This window comes from Varanus komodoensis, unplaced genomic scaffold, assembly GCF_004798865.1.
Source record: "Varanus komodoensis strain SLA01 unplaced genomic scaffold, ASM479886v1 scaffold26, whole genome shotgun sequence".
NCBI lineage: Eukaryota > Metazoa > Chordata > Lepidosauria > Squamata > Varanidae > Varanus > Varanus komodoensis.
Genome location: NW_025335684.1, coordinates 14,240,341 through 14,259,764, shown reverse-complemented (window position 1 = coordinate 14,259,764; position 19,424 = coordinate 14,240,341). Strand labels below are relative to the sequence as shown.

Genomic DNA, 19,424 nt, shown 5'->3' with positions numbered 1-19,424 from the left:
TCTCCACCAGCACCACAATTCAAAGGCCTCAATTCTTCGGTGCTCAGCCTTGCTTATGGTCCAACTTTCACAGCCATACATTGCAACTGGGAAAACCATAGCCTTGACTATACGCACTTTTGTTGGCAGAGTGATGTCTCTGCCTTTTAGTATGCTGTCTAGATTTGCCATAGCTTTTCTCCCAAGGAGCAAGCATCTTTTAATTTCTTGGCTGCAGTCTCCATCTGCAGTGATCTTGGAGCCCAGGAAAATAAAATCTGTCACTACCTCCATTTCTTCCCCATCTATTTGCCAGGAAGTGAGAGGACCAGATGCCATGATCTTAGTTTTCTTAATGTTGAGTTTCAAGCCAACTTTGCGCTCTCCTCCTTCACCTGCATCAAGAGGCTCTTTAGTTCCTCTTCACTTTCTGCCATGAGAGTGGTATCATCTGCATATCTGAGGTTGTTGAATTTCTCCCAGCAATCTTAATTCCAACTGGTGATTCATCTAGGCCTGCCTTTCTCATGATGTGCTCTGCATATAAATTAAATAGGCAGAGCGACAGTATACAGCCTTGCCGAACTCCTTTTTCAATTTTGAACCAATCAGTGGTTCCGTGCCCAGTTCTCACTGCTGCTTCTTGACCCACATATAGGTTTCTCAAGAAACAAATAAGATGGTCTGGTACTCCCATCTCTTTAAGAACTTGCCACAATTTGTGGTGATCCACACAATCAAAGGCTTTAGCGTAGTCAATGAAGCAGAAGTAGATGTTTTTCTGGAACTCCCTAGCTTTCTCCATGATCCAGCGTATGTTGGCAATTTGATCTCTAGTTCCTCTCCCTCTTCGAAATCCTGCCTGTACTTCTGGTAGTTCTTGATCCACATACTGCTGGAGCCTAGCTTGTAGGATTTTTAGCATAACTTTGCTAGCATGTGAAATGAGTGCAATGGTGCGGTAGTTTGAACATTCTTTGGCATTGCCCTTCTTTGGGATCGGAATGCAAACTGACCTTTTCCAGTCCTGTGGCCACTGTCGAGTTTTCCAGATTTGCTGGCATATTGAGTGTAGCACTTTTACTGCATCGTCTTTTAAGATTTTGAATAGCTCAGCTGGAATACTGTCACCTCCACTAGCTTTGTTGTTGCTCAGACTTCCTAAGGCCCATTTGACTTCATGTTCCAGGATGTCTGGCTCGAGGTCAGTGACCACCCTATTGTGGTTATCAGGGATGTTAAGCTCTTTCTTGTATAGTTCCTCTGTGTAATCTTGCCATCTCTTCTTAATCTCTTCTGCCTCTGTTAGGTCCCTGTCATTTTGGTCCTTTATCATGCCCATCTTTGCATGAAACATTCCCTTCATATCTCCAATTTTCTTGAAGAGATCTCTGGTCCTCCCTATTCTATTGTTTTCTTCTATTTCTTTGCACTGTTCATTTAAGAAGGCATTCTTATCTCCTCTAGCTATTCTCTGGAATTCTGCATTCAATTGGGTGTATCTTTCCTTTTCTCCCTTGCCTTTCGCTTCCCTTCTTTCCTCAGCTATTTGTAAAGCTTCCTCAGAAAGCCATTTTGCTTTCTTGCATTTCTTTTTCTTTGGGATGGCTTTAGTTGCTACCTCTTGTACAATGTTGCGAACCTCCATCCATAGTTCTTCAGGCACTCTGTCTATCAGATCTGATTCCTTAAATCTATTTGTCACCTCTACTGTATATTCATCAGGGATATGATTTAGGTCATACCTGAGTGGCCTAGTGCTTTTCCCTACTTTCTTCAATTTCAGCCTAAATTTTGCAACCAGAAGCTCATGCTCTGAGCCACAGTCAGCTCCTGGTCTAGTTTTTACTGACTGTATAGAGCTTCTCCATCTTTGGGTGCAGAGCACATAGTCAGTCTGATTTCTGTGTTGACTGTCTGGTGATGTCCATGTGTAGAGTCGTCTCTTGGGTTGTTGGAAAAGAGTGTTTGCTATGACCATCGTATTCTCTTGACAAAATTCTACCAGCCTGTGCCCTGCTTCATGTTGAACTCCAGGGCCAAACTTGCCTGTTATTACAGTTATCTTTTGGCTTCCTACTTTAGCATTCCAATCTCCCATGATGATAAGGACATCATTTTTTGGTGTTAATTCTAGAAGGTGTTGTAGGCCTTCATAGAACCGGTCAACTTCAGCCTCTTCAGCACCAGTGGTTGGGGCATAGACTTGGACTACCGTGATGTTGAATGGTTTGCCTTGGATTCGAACTGAGATCATTCTGTCATTTTGGAGATTGTATCCCGGTACTGCTTTTCCTACTCTTTTATTGACTATGAAGGCTACTCCATTTCTTCTGAGAGATTCTTGCCCACAGTAGTATACCTGATGGTCATCTGAATTAAATTCACCCATTCCTGTCCATTTTAGTTCACTGATTCCCAAGATGTCGATGTTCAGTCTTGTCATCTCTTGTTTGACCACATCCAGCTTGCCTTGATTCATGGATCTTACATTCCAGGTTCCTATGCAGTATTGTTCTTTACAGCATCGAAATTTCCTTTCACAACGAAATACATCCACAACTGAGCGTCCTTTCAGCCTGACCCAGTCGCTTCATTCTTTCCGGTGCTACTAGTACTAGCCCTCTGCTCTTCCCGAGTAGCATACTGAACACCTTCCAACCTGAGGGGCTCATCTTCCGGCGTCATATCTTTTTACCTTTTGGTACTGTCCATGGGGTTTTCATGGCAAAGATACTGGAATGGGTTGCCAGTTTCTTCCCCAGGGGATCACGTTTTCTCTGTGCTCTCTGCTATGACCTGTCTGTCGTGGGTGGCCCTGCATGGCATAGCTCATAGCTTCATTGAGCTACGCAAGCCCCTTCGCCACGACAAGGCAGTGATCCATGAAGGAGCTGAATGAAATAGGGTGCCCCAGATTCTCTGTTACATTTAGTTGTTTTATTTAACACATTTCTCCTTTGCCTAATACCCTAAGCTTCCTGGGCTGTTCACAACAGTTAAAACCTTAAGATACTACCTGGTAAGATGCAATATAAAAGTTTAAAACTATAGCATAAAATGAAAGTTTTAAAAAATCAAAAATTTTGCAGCAATGTGAAGATTTAAAATACAGTAACAAATTTAAAACTGTGGAAACGGAAAGACTAAAATTAAAATGCCTGGGGAGACCAGGAGGTAGCAGAAAGAGCACAGTGTGCACAGCAGGTGAACCTCTCCAGGAGGTGTGTTCAGTGGCGCTTCTCCAAGGCCAAATATGCCAAAGTGCCATTGAGAGCCCTTGGGCCTCTTCACGCCTGGAGAAACCTGCCCATTTCTCGGCACCTGCCACTTCGTCATGTGACAAGTGTCATGATGGCCCATCTGGCCATCTCTTTTCCTGCTCCGAGCCGACACCACACATGCACCAGTAAGGCAATCCTTTCCGCATTCGCTCTGCTGCGTCTCTGCTGATGGGTCTTCCCTTCACCAAGTTGGCACCAAGATCCTCCCTGGTTTTAGGGAGCGGAGCTGAGAAGCTCAACGGCGACTCTGGTGCGCCCGCAACTGGAGTATTGTGCTCAGTTCTGGGCCCCTCATTACAGAAAGGATATAGCCAGGTTGGAGTCAGTGCAGCATAGGCCCACAAGGATGGTGGCCGGTTTGCAGGGGATGGGGTATGAGGCGAGACTGAGGGAACTGGGTCTCTTCAGCCTGGAGAAGAGGAGACTCCGAGGGGATATGTTGGCAACTTGCAGGTATGTGAGGGGGTGTCACACGGAGGTGGGTAGAGGCCTGTTCTCCCCTGCAGAGGAAGGCAGGATGCGCTCCAACGGAGCAAAGCTCAGGAAGCCAAGCTTCCATTTGGATGCCAGGAAGCACTTCCTGACAGTCAGGACCCTGAGGGTGTGGAATGGGTTTCCACAAGAGGTCGTTGAGGCCCCATCGGTGAGGGTGTTCAAGGATAGGCTGGGCATGCACATGGTGGGCATGTCGTGAGCAGAGCTGGCTGGTGCCAGAGGTCAGACTAGATGGCCCAGGAGACCCCTTCTGACTTGCTCTGTTTCTATGGCTCTTTTACAGCTGTACCCGAGACATCTTGCAGCAGCAGCTGCTTGGGGTTTCCTGATCTGGGTGAAGCTAATGTTGAGTTTTCTTTCATTGCCACCTCATTTCTTCTCCCTTCCCTGCCATGTTCACCTGGATGAGGAATGTTTCCGTTTCAAAAAATGAAAGTCCTGGGAAGGGGTGGTTGGGTTGTGGGTTCCTTGGTGTGAATTAATCCCTCTCAGCACTCTAATCCAAGCCGGCTGACATGCGCATCACTCACAAAGGTTTTCCACATGTAACTTGGAACTGTTTTCCCATTCAGGGGCCTCTCTTGGTCTCGGTGGGCCCTCACGCCGCAGCACAATTTGGCCGCGCAACCCACATCTGCCCGGACTGGGAGCTAACCATGAGGGAAACGTCTCTTTTCTGGTGCAGAGCGTTGCAAATTCTCCTCCTCTTGATGAGCACAAACTTCATGGAGGTAAAAGGCTTGGGCCAGCCAGTTCAATGCTTGCACCCGTGCAGGGTTTGATCTCACGAGGACTTCTCCTGGCCCCACAAGAGGTCATCCTGATCTGCAGTGATCAGACCGTGTGATCAGATCTCATGAGCCACATGGAGACTGGGAGTCACAGGAAATGTGGAACTGAATGGTCCCTGGATGGGAGGGCAGAGGGTGGCAAGCTGACAGAGAGAAACAGGGAGGCAGCATTGCTCTTGAATGCATAATAGCAGGATCCTGCAAACCATGGCTTGCTTTCTTAATGGGACAGAGCATGTTTCTAGACCTCATTGATGCTCAGCTACACTTGCATGTTTGTGGGCAATATATGGTAAATTTTCAGAAGCTAGAGAGATGGCTTGCACATACAGGGAGGGGTGAACAAAAGCGGTAAAAGCCGAGCAGGAAGCAGGTCTGCCCTTTAATTCTGTCCCATGGCCTGAAATTTTGCTTCTTTAGAGACCTTGAGAATGAGGGGAAATGCTCCCAACATCCTGCCAAACTGGTAGCTCTGCTGGGTGCCAGCTGGGAGACTCAGAGCTAGTGGGGCACTTCCTTTCCCAGCCGAACTGGGCTGCCTTACCTGGCAGACAATGTTTCAGGTAGCAGGATTGGACTGTGCCTCTTCCCCAGAAAGGGATCATGCTGAGGGCATAAGTAGAATGGAAACTGTGAGAACCCCACAGGTGAGCTGGCGCTGCGCATGAGCAGATTTCCAGTACCTGCCCTGCACTGCCGTGCCATGATTCCTCCCTAGTTCAGAAAAAAAAGCTCCCTGTGGAGTTGAGAGCATCATGCAACTACCCAAGACTCCTTGTTTTGTTTCATTTTAAATGAACAGTTGCATGTTTCTAGGCCTCATTGTGCAATTCCTAAGCGGCAGAAGCACATTGGCTATAGTGGCACTGGGAGGCATTGCTGGTGAAATCCTGCACGTGGGAATGTATCTCGCACGTTGCTTCTTGCAGGACTGCAGTGCAAAGGTTCTCGAGAAGACGCTCAAGCAGTGGATGCGATACAAGGAGGAGTGCCTGCAGAAGATGGCAAGGGATCCTTATCCCTCTGGTGAGAAACTGTTTTTGGTCTTGTTGTTCGCTTCCAAAGCAGTGGGAAACAGGGAACCAGCCGAGATGACTTTCGGACTTGCCCACGATAGATTGATTTTCCTTTATATGGCAGATTTATATATGTGTATACGCCTATATGATTTATGGCAGCATCTCAGCTATGGAGGGGTTGCTAACCCTCTCTTGCCTATGCACAAGCCTGCCAATGACAGGTGCTATGAACATGATGTGGTGGTTGGCAGTGAGAGAGACTTCCTTTTGCTGCCTGTTGGGCTGAAGCTTAGGCATTCAGCTCCCATCGCGAAGCTGATGGTGTGGAATGAACCAAGCTTTGATAAGATGCACCTGAGTGGGAGTCCCTGCAGAGCTGCCATTTGGAAGATCCCAACAGGAGGCAAGTGCTCAGAGGAGGAGCAGAGCCAGGTTTGAGACCGAGGATGGTCCAGCACGGTGCTCGAGGACCCCAAGGCTTGCAAAAAGCAAGGCAAAGCAAAGCTTTTCTCCGAAAAAGAAATACATGAAGTAGCCGTCAAAGTAGGTGGGATTCACTTGGAGTGTTTTCACATGATGTGTGAGGAAGACCCTGCAAGGTGAGGCCAGAAACTGTGGACTGAGAATAACGAAATGGTGCGAGTTCTTGGCTGCCATGAGATTTGAATCTGGGATGTCCCAGTTCACAGCTCAGCTGTGTAGCAAGAGACGGAGGAGGTTTGGTCAGTGTTGTCTTTTGGGGCACTGCTCTGAGTTGCTTGGCCTGCCCCCAACCTGGTGCCCTTCAGATGGTCTGGGCTGCAGCCCCCGTGGCCCCCCACCCGGCTGTTGGATGTCTAGTCTTGCTTCTCTCTCCCGCAGGACTGTTTTGCAACCGAACATTTGACATGTATGCGTGTTGGCCAGATGGGAGCCCCGGTGCCACTGTCAATGTCTCCTGCCCTTTCTACCTGCCCTGGTATGAAAAAGGTAAAGATGTTGAACTTGCCGATCATGGAGGCCACGCAGCTGCCTTTCCAGTACCTGCCCTGCAGTACCTGCCCAGCTGGCAGTGGGGAGCCTCGGGAAAACAGCTGCCCTTTGTGCCGGGACTGCAGGTGGCATGCCAGCCTGCCCGGCTGCTGTGCACCGGGGGGACCCAGTGTGGGCAGCTCTTTGCTTTCATTGACTCGGGGGCTGGTTCAAAGTGTTGCTGCACAGAGCAGCCTCGGTCTGGAAGGCTGGTCTGCTCGATGTGGTGCAAACATCTACCGGGGATGGATCTGTTAGCCATAAGAGGTAGAACGATTCATGGCTTAGCTCCACTCTCTGGATACATGGCAGAGTGAAATTCTGATTCAACCTATAGTCTATTGACTAGTCTGCACCTATCCTAAGCAATTAATGGTGCAATTCTGTGCATGTTTAGACAGAAAGGAGGAGGGGGGTGGGAGTTGCAGGATATCCTGTCTAAGCACACAAAAGACTTTGCTATCTCATGCTGACTGGTGTGTATGTGTGGGGGTGAATTTCCCATGCATGGATTTTGATTAGTATATTTTAATTGCATTTTAAAAGATATTTTAGAGAAAAAATCACCATCAACAAAAGGTTAAATTATACCACAATTTCCTCCTCTTTATGTCAACAAAGATGGATTACCAATCATAGTTTGTAGATCATTCCTAAATGGTTTAAATCATTTCCAGGGATGTTCAGCATAAGACCTCCTTCCTTGTTCATTTATTAATAAATCTTAGGGGTCAAGAAGTAACTTTCCCAACAGTATAATGAACTAACATTTTTGCAAACATCTCTTTGCCCGTGCCTACTGCTACCAACCGTGTCAGAAAATGCCTCCCCTCTCTATTACCTAGCACGGACTTGGTGGTGACCAAGTTCTCCGTTATGGCTCAAGAGTAGGGGCTGTTGTGTCCTAGTGCCCAGTCTCGGGGACTCCTTAGCACTGCACTTTAGGCAGATGCCAACCCTTTTTGTTGCCTGGTGAAAACACCTTTTTATCAGGTGCTCCTACAGAATCATAGAATAGTGGAGTTGGGCCTCCAAGGTCATCAGGTCCAACCCCCGGCTCAGTGCTGGACTCAAAGCATCCCTGACAGATGGCTGTTCAAGTGCCTCACCTGAATGCCTCCAATGTGAGGGAGCCCACAACTTCACCAGGTAAATGGCTCCGTTGCCATACAGGAAGTCTTGCCTAATGTCCAACCGGAATCTGGCTTCCTGTAACTTGAGTCCATTATTCTGTATGCTGCACTCTGGGAAGACTGGGAAGAGATCCTGGCTCTCCTCTGTGTGACAGGCTTTCAGGCATTTGGAAAGTGCTGTTGTGTTGCCCCTTAAGCCTTCTCTTCTCCAGTCCTTTCAGTCTCTTCTCATAGGGCTTTCCTTCCAGATCCCAATCACACTTGTCATTGCCCTCTGAACCCTTTCCAGCTTGTCTGCATCCTTCCTGAAGAGTGGTACCCAGAACTGAACACAATACTCAAGATGGGAACTTTGAATTTTGTTTCGTTTTCCTGGGTATTAGTTATCCCACTCAATTTTGTGCCAACTGCAGATTTGATCATCATTCCCTGCACCTCTTTGTCCAAGTCATTAATAAAAAGCGGCCATCTTGACCTTGCCACATCACTTGGAAATGTCTTTAACATAAGTGATTCATAAATACTGTAAAATAATCAATAAATTACACACCCAATACATCTTGGAGTCTCTCCTGGTGTTTCTTTGCAAGCCTCACTGGAGTCCCACATGGAAGTCACACGGTTTTCACAGTTCTCTCTCAAACGAAGCAGCTACTGGGTGTTGAACTGCCAGTCTACAGAGAGAATCGCAAACGCTCCTGTGTGTAAAGCTGGGCTTCTTGTGCTTGCAGTCAGGCACGGCCAGGTGAGCCGCAAGTGTGGGCTTGATGGGCACTGGGTGCTGCTGAATGGGACGGAGCTCTGGAGGGACCATTTCCAGTGCAAGGAAGAGACAGAAGCCACCGCCGAAGAGGTGAGAATGGACGACTGCGGAGACCCTTGAACCTGCCACCTGTTTATGGCTACGGATGGGCGGAATTGCTGGCAAGGGAGCAGGGCAAGAGCAAGCTGCAGGCCAGGAGGACTGCGGTCCTTGACCTCAAATATGGAGAAGTTCATCCTCAGCCAGAACTGGCAACGGTCTGCGGGTGGGGGGTGGCTGTACTTCAGCATCTGTGGATTCAAGGTTGTGAGTCTTCCTGTGGTTTTGACCCAAACTTTCCGTGAATGCTTGGTCAGATAATGTTATGATAGGAGAACAGGGTGTATTGGAAGATGGCTTTAGCTGAAGGAGCCTGGTCCAGCCAAACCACCTTGCTTCAGATTTGAGAATATTTACAAAGAAATGAAATTTGTATGCAAACCCTTATATCAGAAATTATATGCAGTTTATTGCTCCTGTAATGAAATGGGAGGCGGATTTCCATCCCGTTGCTTCCTGAGAAGCAAACCTGCCTCCTCCTGCTCCTGATCTGGCTGCTAAAAGAAAAATCACTGGAATGACTGTAAAGAATTTGACTAAATTACTCTAAAAGGAGTATCTAAGGTTAGTCTTACATATTGTAAACCTATTTCAATGTCTCTGTGTAAGGCTAACCTGGACACTATTAACGTTCTTCCTCCGTGTTATTTTCACTTGAATTTACATCCAGGCTCCCTCCTCCCCAGCTCCTGTGCATTACAGTTATATCTCCTCCCACAATTCCTTTGCCACTTCGCTGGTAGCGGGAAAAGAGGGGTCTGTCTGTCTGTCTGTCTGGCCCCATCTCCTGGGTCTTGCTTCTTCTCCCACACAGGAGGTCCACCAGCTGATGGTCAGCTTCAAGGTATTCTACACAGTGGGCTATTCCCTGTCGCTGCTGGCACTGGTCCTGGCTCTGCTCATCCTCACTGTCTTCAGGTCTGGATCTGGCCCACAGCAAAACAAACATCTACGAGGTGGCGATGAATGCAGGGAATGCAGGGCTAGAGAAATGCTAATGGATGGGTGCCCCGCCTCTGCTGAAAGGCCCCCGAGGGAGGGTCTGCTCACCCCCACTCTCATCTAGGGTTGCAGAACCCTTCCAGTCCAAGGACTGGGTTCCATTTTGGGGAAGCTCTTGGAGGCCATGTTGCACAGGCAGGCAGGGCTGAAGCCAAAAGGGCAGATTGCAAAACGCCACCAATTGTAGGCTAAGGCTCTTTGTGTCCTCAAATAAGCTTGTGGAGAGCCACTGCCCCCTTTTCGAATGGGAGGAGAGACAACGTGGGGCCCTTTGGGGAGCCTGGCAGGCTGGGCGAGCTGCCGCGTCCCTGCTCTAAGGCATCGCTTCCCGTGCCCAACGGCTCTTACCGTCCTGAGCACGCATGACCAGCACGAGCTTCTCTCCGCAGCATCCACTGTGCAGCGCACGCTGTCGTCAACCTAAACAGCATTGGAACTAACGGCAAACTCTTTCCGCCCCGCCCCAGGAAGCTGCGCTGCACTCGGAACTATATTCATGCAAACCTCTTTGCCTCCTTTGGGCTTCGGGCTGTCTCTGTGATCGTGAAGGATGTGCTGCTGGAGAAGATGTGGGCCAGGGAGACCTTCGAGGTGTCTGACTGGGAGGCCCTGCTGAGTCATGAGGCAAGTAGGACCATTCCAGAGAGACGGGTGCAAGAGTCCGGCTTGGGCTGGGTTTTACCACATCCCACAGAAGGTGGTGGCTGTGAAGGGGGCAGAACGGAGCTTGCCATTACAGATGGGGGGATGAGATACTCCTTTTGAGTGTCAGAAACTTCCCAGACATCTTGCAGATTGAAAATCAGCACTTCATCAGTGCAGGTTCTAGCCAGCCTTCTGAATGCTCTGCTGTTTTTCTGAATGCAGTAGGTTTTTAAAAAGATCCCTCCAAGTGGTAGCCCAGTTGGTGCAATCTGCACCAGTTCATCCTGGGATGCATCAACATCAACAGGCCTTGCTCTGTTGGCGACACCAGACAGTGCGGAGCGGCTGTTCCAGCAGAGTTGCCAGACCTCAGGCCTTGGAGGCTTTCCGGATGGGATGGTCACGCCGCCATCTCTCAGCCCCACCCCTTCCCAGCAACCGCCAGTCACTCGGTGCTGAACGTTGTGCGGTATTCCTCCATCCTCAAAGGCTAAAGCGAATTTCTCCAAGACTGTTACTAGCAACAAGGGCTTTAAACTAAAATTTGTTCCCGACCCCCTTAACTTCTGCTCTCACCCGGAACTGGTGTGTGGCCCCTAACAGGTCCCCTAAAATGGAGGTTAGCCTTTGGATGAAGAATGTCAGGCTAGCATTGGGAAGACCCGGATTCAAATGCATCCTCAGCCATCATGAAGTTCCCTGGATGGCCTTGGGCCAGTCTTGTATTGTCTGCATGTTCTACTTTGCAGGGTTGTTGTGCACATAAAATGGTGAGGGAGGTGAACTTCTTCTTGCAGGAATCTGCAGGAAGGTGGGACAGCAATCAGTGATTGATACCAAGGCTGTGTGGCAGCTGAGTTTAGTATTGGTTACAAGATGTGCCAACACTGCTTTTGAGTGACTGGCCCAAAGTCACCCCGTGAGCTTCATAGCCAAGTGGGGACCGGAACCCAGAACTCCTGGGTCCCCAGTCCAACACTGGAACCACCACACCACACCACACCTGCCCTTTGTGGCTGCAGGAATACATGTGCCTAGTGAAATCTGAAAGCCGGAACATGGCTGAATTGGACTTCCACCAGCTAAGGAAGGCGCCTCTGGCCTTTGCATGCACTTCCTCTGGCTAGCCAAAACACAGTGAGGCATGAAAACCTAGTTGCTCTTATTCCGGTATCTGAGGTCTGGTTTTCATAAGGAACAATACTGTTGCCCCTGCTCTAGATGCATGCAGGGCTCCAAACTACAGGACACGGAATGATGGGTCAAGGTACACAAAGCCAGATTCCAGCTGAACATCAGGAAAACCTCCTTAGATTCAGGACTCTTGATCTAATACCACGATGGAAGCCATGACCTAGGGAGGTGGTGGACTGCACAGCCGCCTGTTAGGGATGCTGTAAGCATTTTATTAAGACTAAAAATGCTTTATTGGGAGGTACTAAAATCCCCCAAATCATACCATTAAAAAGAATCTGATTACATATATATTAGGTATTTCTATATGTCGGTACGTAGCAACATACTTCTGTTATTAAAAAGAATTATGCATAGATTTCAGCAAAGGCATTGCAAATATCCATGTATTTGTAGATTACTCCTAAAGGCCACACTGCAAGTGGCCATTTCTCTTTCCATTTTGTAATATTACCCTTTTAGCTATCAAAAGGACATGGAAAATCCATTTACATTGACCTTGTGTTGAATGCCAAGAGATGGCAGGGTGGACAGTAATTCAAAAGAATATATTTATCCTTGAGTATTAAAGAACTTTCCATCACAGGATTTAATCAAATTAAAAGGAAGCTGCAACTCGCATTGCCAATCAAAGTGGAAAAGACCAAAATCTAGTGCCAGTCAACCAATAAGCCCAACGATATAAGAAAAGGCCAGAGTTCAAATCCACCCTCTTTGATCCTTGTCAAGGACAACTGTGGTGGAGTGGAAACCCATTTACAGAACAAAAATTAAGCTTCTGGAAATACTTGTGAGCTATAAATAAAGGAAACATAAAACAAACATTCAAACATAAACTATCTGTGGTATTACATTTGCTTTAAGTGCATTTACCTTCTAGACTTAACTTTCTAGAGACCCATCTGTCACTGTCTCCCGCAATCTCATTAATCAACTTACTCAAATTTAACTTAATCATTTGTGATATTTCTCTTGGAAGAAGTATTCCCAAATAGGTAGCAGATTCAGCACATAGTCTAAGCTGCCAATTAGGTAACGAACTATGGTGTATATTATCTCCAGCAGACATGAGTTCCAACGTTAACCTGCTAATAGAATTACCAGATACATGTTCACAAAATATCAGCACCGGCATTGAAACTGGAATGGACAAATGCATTTCCAAAACAAGCAGTAGAAGATAATCAGCATACAGAGCAGGATTATGTTCTAATGCATTTTGCACAAATCCATGAATACCAGGATTTTGTCAGGTGCCACACACCAGGGGTTCCAAACATAAAACAGGTACCAGTGGGGAAAGGCATTCCTCCTTTAACCTGGAGCCTGCATTGAGCAGGAGGGTGGCTTAGATGGCCTCAGGGGTCTTCTGAAGTCCACTCTTCCGTGATTCAGTGGCCAGAGTGAGACACAGAAACAGTGATCTGTCGTGTCACCTTGCCTCACTCCAAGCTTTTTATCTAAATGTCTGTTTTCAGCTGTCTTGGCAAAGGGCAGAAATGGAGAGGGAAGAAAGCTGAGATACTGAAAGGGCTGGACACAGGTAGACAGCCCCAGCCTTGGCCACTCTCCCCCCCCCCCCCCCCCCCCCCCCTGCTCCTTGTCCACCTCTCTGCGGTGCTGGCACAATTCCTGAGCACATGCTGAGAAGGGGCAGGGCAGGGCAGGGCAGGGCAGGGCCTTGGCTCCTGTGTGCCTCCCCCACCCCAGTGACGCCGGGGATTGTGCCCTTAGTGCCAGAGCCCCACACCAAGGCTTTCAGTGTATGAAGGCTCCCCATAAGTCCAATGTTATGTTGTCTCTGCAAGGTACGCTTATAAAAGATTGTAGGCCACTGAAATGCACTCCGCAGAATGCCGACTGTTTCTGTGCTTCATACAGGCAGGCATCAGCGGCCCTTCTTCAGTTCAGCAGCTGACGGATCACTGCCTCTTTCACCTACTCTTTGTTGGGAGCTGCCCCACTTCCTCGCAGAAACACTTTATATCCAACATACAGCCAGTAAACGAATATCCTACCAAGGAAGCACCGTAGCATGCACAGAGCTGAACCCAAGCTAGAAACCATTTCCGAGGTCCATCCTCTAGAGTAACTGGGCCACACTGTCTGGCTGTGCATCTCTGGAGCTGGGCAACCTTCCCAGCCCTTCTGTAGCTGGTTAGGCCTTCTCTCCCACTGCTGAGTCAGGGGGTCAGGGACCCCAACTGGCTCCTCACCCCCCTCCCCAGCAATTCCAATTCCTATCTGTTCCAGGGTCTGCCTGAACACCTGGAGATGGCAGTCTTGTCTGTGTCCACAGACCTCACTTCCCAGGCGTCACCAATCCCACCCAAAGAGATGGGGCCACTCAGGCCCTGGGAAGCGGGCCAGGAATGACGGCCTCTTTTATTCTCAACACTCTTTTGGCTTGCTTCTCTTTTTCTTAGGCTGCCATTGGTTGCCGAGTGGCTCAGGTAATGATGCAGTACTGTATTCTGGCCAACCATTATTGGTTTCTGGTGGAGGCGGTCTACCTGTACAAGCTTCTGATTGGTGCTGTGTTTTCCGAGAAGAATTACTACACCTTTTACCTGTACCTGGGCTGGGGTAAGGAGGCATTGAAGAAGGAAAAGGGCACTTTCTTGTTAAGCTTGGGGCCAAGTGGCATTTTGTTCAATGCATGCTTTTTTCCAGGATGGCTTGTGAAAACTGCTGCAGTGTCTGAGGGAAGGGGGTATAACCATTTCCTCACTCTAGAATCACCCTTCCCTTCAAGCCCCCATGCCTTGTCCAGTGGGGGTCCTCAAGCTTTTGGGGGCAACCTTGGGGGAGTGTTGCGAACTGCGAAGCAGAAACAACGCCACATATGTTGTCTTGTGCAAATCCTTACTTTGCACACCAGTGCAGGACTTGCTTTGTTCTTGATTTTCCCTTCGTAACTTGGGACGGATGCTATGGGCATAAAGAAGGCAGCATCTTGCCTTTGGGAAGAAGTTTGCTGGGCTCAGTGCATTAAAACAAAACAAAACAGCACAACCACTGCCCTATCTGTCGGTCATGCCAGGGAGTGGAGCTGACTTGCTTCTTGACCGCAGGGCAGGACTGCTTTTCAGCAGCATGTTCATGATTTGCAGGGACTCCTGTGGCCTTTGTGGTGCCGTGGATGGCCGCCAAGTACCTGAAGGAGAACGCAGAGTAAGTGTGATGCTCGCTGCGGGGGAGCCTCTTACACTCGGACAGGGTCGGCCTTCTTTTGTTCAGGGCCACGTTCCCACGGTGGCCATCTCTCAGCGGAGTCGATGCACACTCCAGCTCTTTGGGGGCTCTTGGGCAAGACCTTAAACAAGCCACTTGCAGTGGGGAAAAGGAGAAGCACATCTAGGGGGCTCTTGCCAGTGGACCCCCGCTGGGGGTGGGTCCTTGGCAGGTGCCCAACGCTGGCTACTCTGAGGCAGGAGCACATGGCGGTGATTGGCAGGGCCAGAAGCAAAAGTGAGCCGGGTTGGGGTTTTCTCCTTTTCTCTCCTGACCCCTCTTTTCTTCCCCTCTTCTTCTCTGCGCAGGTAGCTGCTGGGGGAGGAACAGATCACTCCTGGCCAAGCATGGGTAGCTTGTAGTGAACTCTGAAATTGGGTCTTGGGCTACAGGTTTTCCATTCCTGTCTTAAGGGGGAGGAAGCCAAGCTTAGGGATTCTGGCAGAAACGGGCCACAAAAGTCAGCCACAAAAAGAGGCGGGATGGTGACTGACAAAGATTATAAATGGTGTGGAGGACAGGAGAGGCAGCCAGTGGGTTCTGAACTCAAAAGGACTTGTCTCGTGGCTGCAGAGACTCATAGCTTAGGAGTGAAACTGAAGCAAGTGAGAGGGTAGAGGAGAAAGAAAGTCTGTAGAGCAGTTTCTTGCAGGGACCGAAGTCTGGAGGACCATCTAGAGAAACTGTTCACTGGTGGCGGTGGACTGGTGGATGGAGGTGAGGCAGAATGCACCCACACGGAAACAGAGACCTGCTTCCCTGATGGGGCAGCTCCCTCTGCTCTTCCCAGGAGCCCCTCGTCCTCCAAGCGGATCTGTTCTGGAGGGTTCCTCCACCACACAACCCGTCTGGAGGAAATCTCGAGCATGTGTGGCACAGGCCACAGTGCGGGGGCATGGAATTGCTCCCTTTCTGGTTCACCTGATGGTTTTCAGCCACTGTGCTTAACTGGTATAATTTATACGGCAAGCACAAATTGATTAGCTGGGTTGGCTGGGGGTGATGGGAGATGTAGCCCCACACACGGTGAGCACACCAGAGGGATTGGAGGGGGGGAAGGTGGCTGCACCAGACCACCATGGCAGCGCATGCATTGCAATAGCGCAGTGGGACCTCTCGGGCACTGCCTCTGCCTGCTGTTACGGACGCAGAATGATGTGACTTTCTCCCTCTTGCACTGCAGGTGCTGGGGGGTGAATGAGAACATGGCTTACTGGTGGATAATTCGTGTCCCTATTTTGCTAGCGTCGGTGGTAAGTGCCGCTTTCTGCAGCTTTCGTCATGGCTGCAGGCTCTGGAGGAACTAGTGGCTCTTCTTTATCTCTGGAGAGTCTGCAGAGGATGGACAGAGGCACGAGCATGATAGGAGTTGTAGGCCAACACATCCAGAGGACATGAGGTTAGGAAAGGCTGGCCTGCATACAGACTTGGTGGGACTTGGTGGGTAGATTAGGAGTTCTCCTTTCTGTTAGCAAGGCGTGTGGTTAACTAGGACGCTCTGTTAACAGTCTCTGCTTCACATCTGCTGTGCCTTCTAGATCAATCTGCTGATCTTCATGCAGATCCTCAAAGTGATCCTGGCCAAGCTGCGAGCCAATCAGAAGGGCTACGCGGATTATAAACTGCGGTGAGTTTATCCCCGGACTGCCGGCAAAGCTGCTGAGTCAGCCTTCCCGGAAGAAGGCTGTGCCCCAGGCATGACTCAGCCCCACCTCCTGCTCTGTGCTGCTCCTTCCAGGTTAGCCAAAGCCACACTCACACTGATCCCCCTCTTTGGGATTCATGAAGTGGTCTTCATCTTTGCCACTGACGAGCAAGCCACAGGAATCCTGCGCTACATCAAAGTCATCTTCACCCTCTTTCTCAGCTCCTTCCAGGTTTGTTTAGGCTTGATTCTGGAAGCTTTTCTATGGACCTATTAACCTCTAACTTTCCGAACACGGCTGCTCGCTTGCTTCCGCAGCACAATCCCTCACAGTTGAGTGTTTCCACAGGGCAGCCCCCAATCTACGGAACAACTTCCCCCCGTGACCTACCTGGCCAGCCTTACAATCTTCTCGTTTTTTTTTTCAGAAGCAGGTTAAGACGGCTTTTTAGGCTGAGACTTTTCAAGGTCTATTTTAATTTAATTTCTCTACCAACCAATACCTGAAGCTCACTGGGGGATTTACAACAACACATCAAAATACAAACAGGGTTAAAAACATCATTAAAAGGTGACCATACTAAAACTTAAAAACCAGTTTAGAATCATATATAAAAATTACAATAGCTTAATTGAAGTAAACTTTAAGATCTATTTAAGCAGCTAACAAAACTTCAGTAAACCAATTAAATGCCCTGAAGCAGAGGATGCTCCTAAAGTGGCGCTGAAAAGATACTAAGGTTGGTGCCAGATGGGCTGCAGTGGAGAACACATTCTGTAATTGGAGAGGGGCACCACTGCAGAGAGTTTTAAAATTAATAATGCAAACATTGAATTGGGAAATGCCTGTATTCAGGTTATCTCAGGGGTCATGCCAGCAGGGGTGGCTTCAGGTTTCTGGGGACCCTTGGCAGAGAGCACAGCGGGACATCCCCAGATGGATCATCTGGTAGCAATGTCCACTCAGCTGCTGGAAAACACTTGCTGTTATTCCCCATATGTAGCTTTGTTCTGGACGCTAAAATGGTGGATGGCTCCCAGATCAGAAAATAAAGAGAAAATTGAGGACTCCTCTGATCAGGGCCAAAGAATGTGGAATGCTGTAGAAATAGATTTGCTAAACAGTATTTAATTGTAGTCTCCATAAACTGCACAGGTACACTCCATAATGCAAGTGTTCTGTTGTGAGCCCCTTCAAAGAGGAAGGAATCCGTGCACAACCCCACTTTAAAAGGGCTTCCACAGGAGACCTCTATGTTGAAGCATGACCTATTTCTATGGGCAACTGAACCCAGCTTGCTGGGCTGCAGGATTTGACTTTGAACCAAGGAAGTACTTCCTGACAGTTAGGACCGCAAGGGTATGAAATGGGCTTCCATGGGAGGTGGCTGAAGCCCCAATGGTGAGGGTGTTCAAGGACAGGTTGGACATGCACATGGTAGGCATGTTGTGAGCAGAGCCAGCTGGATCTGGGGGTCAGACTAGATGGCTCAGGAAACCCCTTCTGGCTCTGTTTCTGTGATTCTAAGGGTGCACGGTGCTAGGGCTGTGTAAACAAAACCGAGCCCTACCATTTTCAGCATCCCTCCAGCCAGCGGCCTGGGATTGGAATCTCACTCTGTGTTTCCTCCTCTCTCCTGCAGGGATTCTTGGTCGCTGTATTGTACTGCTTTGCAAATAAGGAGGTAAGTAAGGCCTCTCCAGAGGTGATCCCAGCACCCTCGGCCATCCAGCTGTTTTCAAGTCTGTGCTAATCCCAAGGAACCCTGCACTGCATCTGCTCTACAAAGTATCCCCACTTTTACATGGGGAGCAAGTGCTAGAGATGTCCAAGAGCTTGGAGTGATGAGGGGATCTCACCTCACTAATTGCTCGGGGCCAGTGGATGCCCGTGCCCCGGCCACAGAAGTGTCTTGAGTTTCCCATGATCTGCAATATGGTGTGGATGATGGAACTGGTTGTGCAGCGATGTGTCTGCAAAGCTGCTTCACACATGCATATGTGTGAGTCACACACTCATGTATGTAAATCCCCCTTTTTTGACATTTGAACTGTGAGGGCCACTCCAATATATACAGGGCAAAAATACCTAAGGGGGGGGTGGACCCCACAATAGGCCAGTGAGGACTGAATGTGCTCACTGGCCACAAAACTCTGAGAGTGATGCCAACCCTACAGAGTTGGGTTGCTTGGACCAGGCTCAAGTCTGGGCCAGAAACAAAATGTTGCTATTTGCTACTTTTAAACCAGAGAGGATCTTTTCTGATACTTGGGCCCTGGCAAATTTGTGAACCACCCAGGGAGTTTCAGCTGTCGGGCAGTCAAGAAATAACATGAATAAAAGATAAGCTCTGGAGATGCCTTTGAAAAAAGGGGGGAGAAAAAAGTATGCATGTATTTGCTAGAGCTCCTGCATTTCCCAACAGGGGAGAGATGCAAGTGCCTAGAAGATAAATCACAGAATGCAAATACATCCTATTTTTCATGCCCTTTAGCTCCTTCACTTTATTCTCAAGGAAGATGGCAAGGAGAATCAGCTATGACTCACGGAGTCCTTAGCACAAAAGTTCCCTCTCAAGGGTGACACCCCCCCACCTCAGTTGTCTTCATCCCATCTGAAACAAGGAGATAACATTGGCCTACATTCTTTTGCAAGGGTTGCAATTCCTTCCCCTTTTCAATGCACACTTAGTCAGTCAAACTGTGATTCCAGTTCACATTTGAAATCCTAGAACCAATGAATAGTGGACAAAATTAAATATCAAAGTTCATGCTATAATCTTGTATCTATAAGGGCTTCTTTTTGCTTGTACTACGCATATGTCTGAATTCTCTAGGGTTCTGGCAGAAATACGCAACTTTTTTCCCAGGTAAAATCTGAAATGAAGAAGAAATGGCAGCTCTGGAAACTGGACCACCTCTGCTGCACCCAGTGAGGAGAGGAGAAACCCCGCAAAGCAATGCAGGCACAGGCAGGATGAGAGTCACCGACAGTGGCTACGTTCACAGCTGTTGGAAGGCCAAAGTGGACACTGTAACAAGGGTTAGATGAAAGTCGGCCTTCCTGACCAGGAGCACCAGAATGGCAAACCAGAGACATTGGGAACTGCGGGGAGCCTGGGGGAGGGAT

The 19,424-nt window shown here is 48.7% G+C and overlaps 2 protein-coding genes across 4 annotated transcripts in view; one reads left to right on the top strand and one right to left on the bottom strand.

Annotated features, from left to right (window-relative positions):
• Positions 1–5,451: 5,451 nt before the first annotated feature.
• On the top strand, positions 5,452–19,411 carry LOC123025179 (glucagon receptor-like). The gene is made up of 12 exons (XM_044433698.1): positions 5,452–5,575; positions 6,430–6,537; positions 8,444–8,565; positions 9,389–9,492; positions 10,044–10,200; positions 13,842–14,001; positions 14,529–14,589; positions 15,833–15,902; positions 16,188–16,276; positions 16,388–16,526; positions 17,938–17,979; positions 19,165–19,411. The coding sequence occupies exons 1-12, from the start codon at positions 5,452–5,454 to the stop codon at positions 19,228–19,230; spliced, it is 1,242 nt and encodes a 413-aa protein (XP_044289633.1). The 3' UTR covers positions 19,231–19,411.
• ANKS3 (ankyrin repeat and sterile alpha motif domain containing 3) overlaps positions 8,082–19,424 on the bottom strand; it is a 38,152-nt gene continuing 26,809 nt past the window's right edge. Inside the window, exon 18 of one of the 3 annotated variants that reach the window (XR_006415046.1) lies at positions 8,082–8,765. The gene's annotated coding sequence lies outside the window, so the exon portion shown is untranslated. Of the gene's footprint in view, positions 8,766–13,015; positions 14,573–19,424 lie in introns of those variants that run through there. The other 2 variants (XR_006415048.1, XR_006415047.1) reach the window with 2 other exon arrangements.

What these genes read in the sequence shown, in the direction of transcription:
- LOC123025179 (XM_044433698.1), top strand. Translation starts at nt 5,452, where the DNA reads ATGTATCTCGCACGTTGCTTCTTGCAGGACTGCAGTGCAAAGGTTCTC. An exon ending in TTACCTGTACCTGGGCTGGG is followed by an intron (nt 14,002 to 14,528) that starts GTAAGGAGGCAT and finishes CATGATTTGCAG; the next exon opens with GGACTCCTGTGGCCTTTGTG. An exon ending in TACGCGGATTATAAACTGCG is followed by an intron (nt 16,277 to 16,387) that starts GTGAGTTTATCC and finishes TGCTCCTTCCAG; the next exon opens with GTTAGCCAAAGCCACACTCA.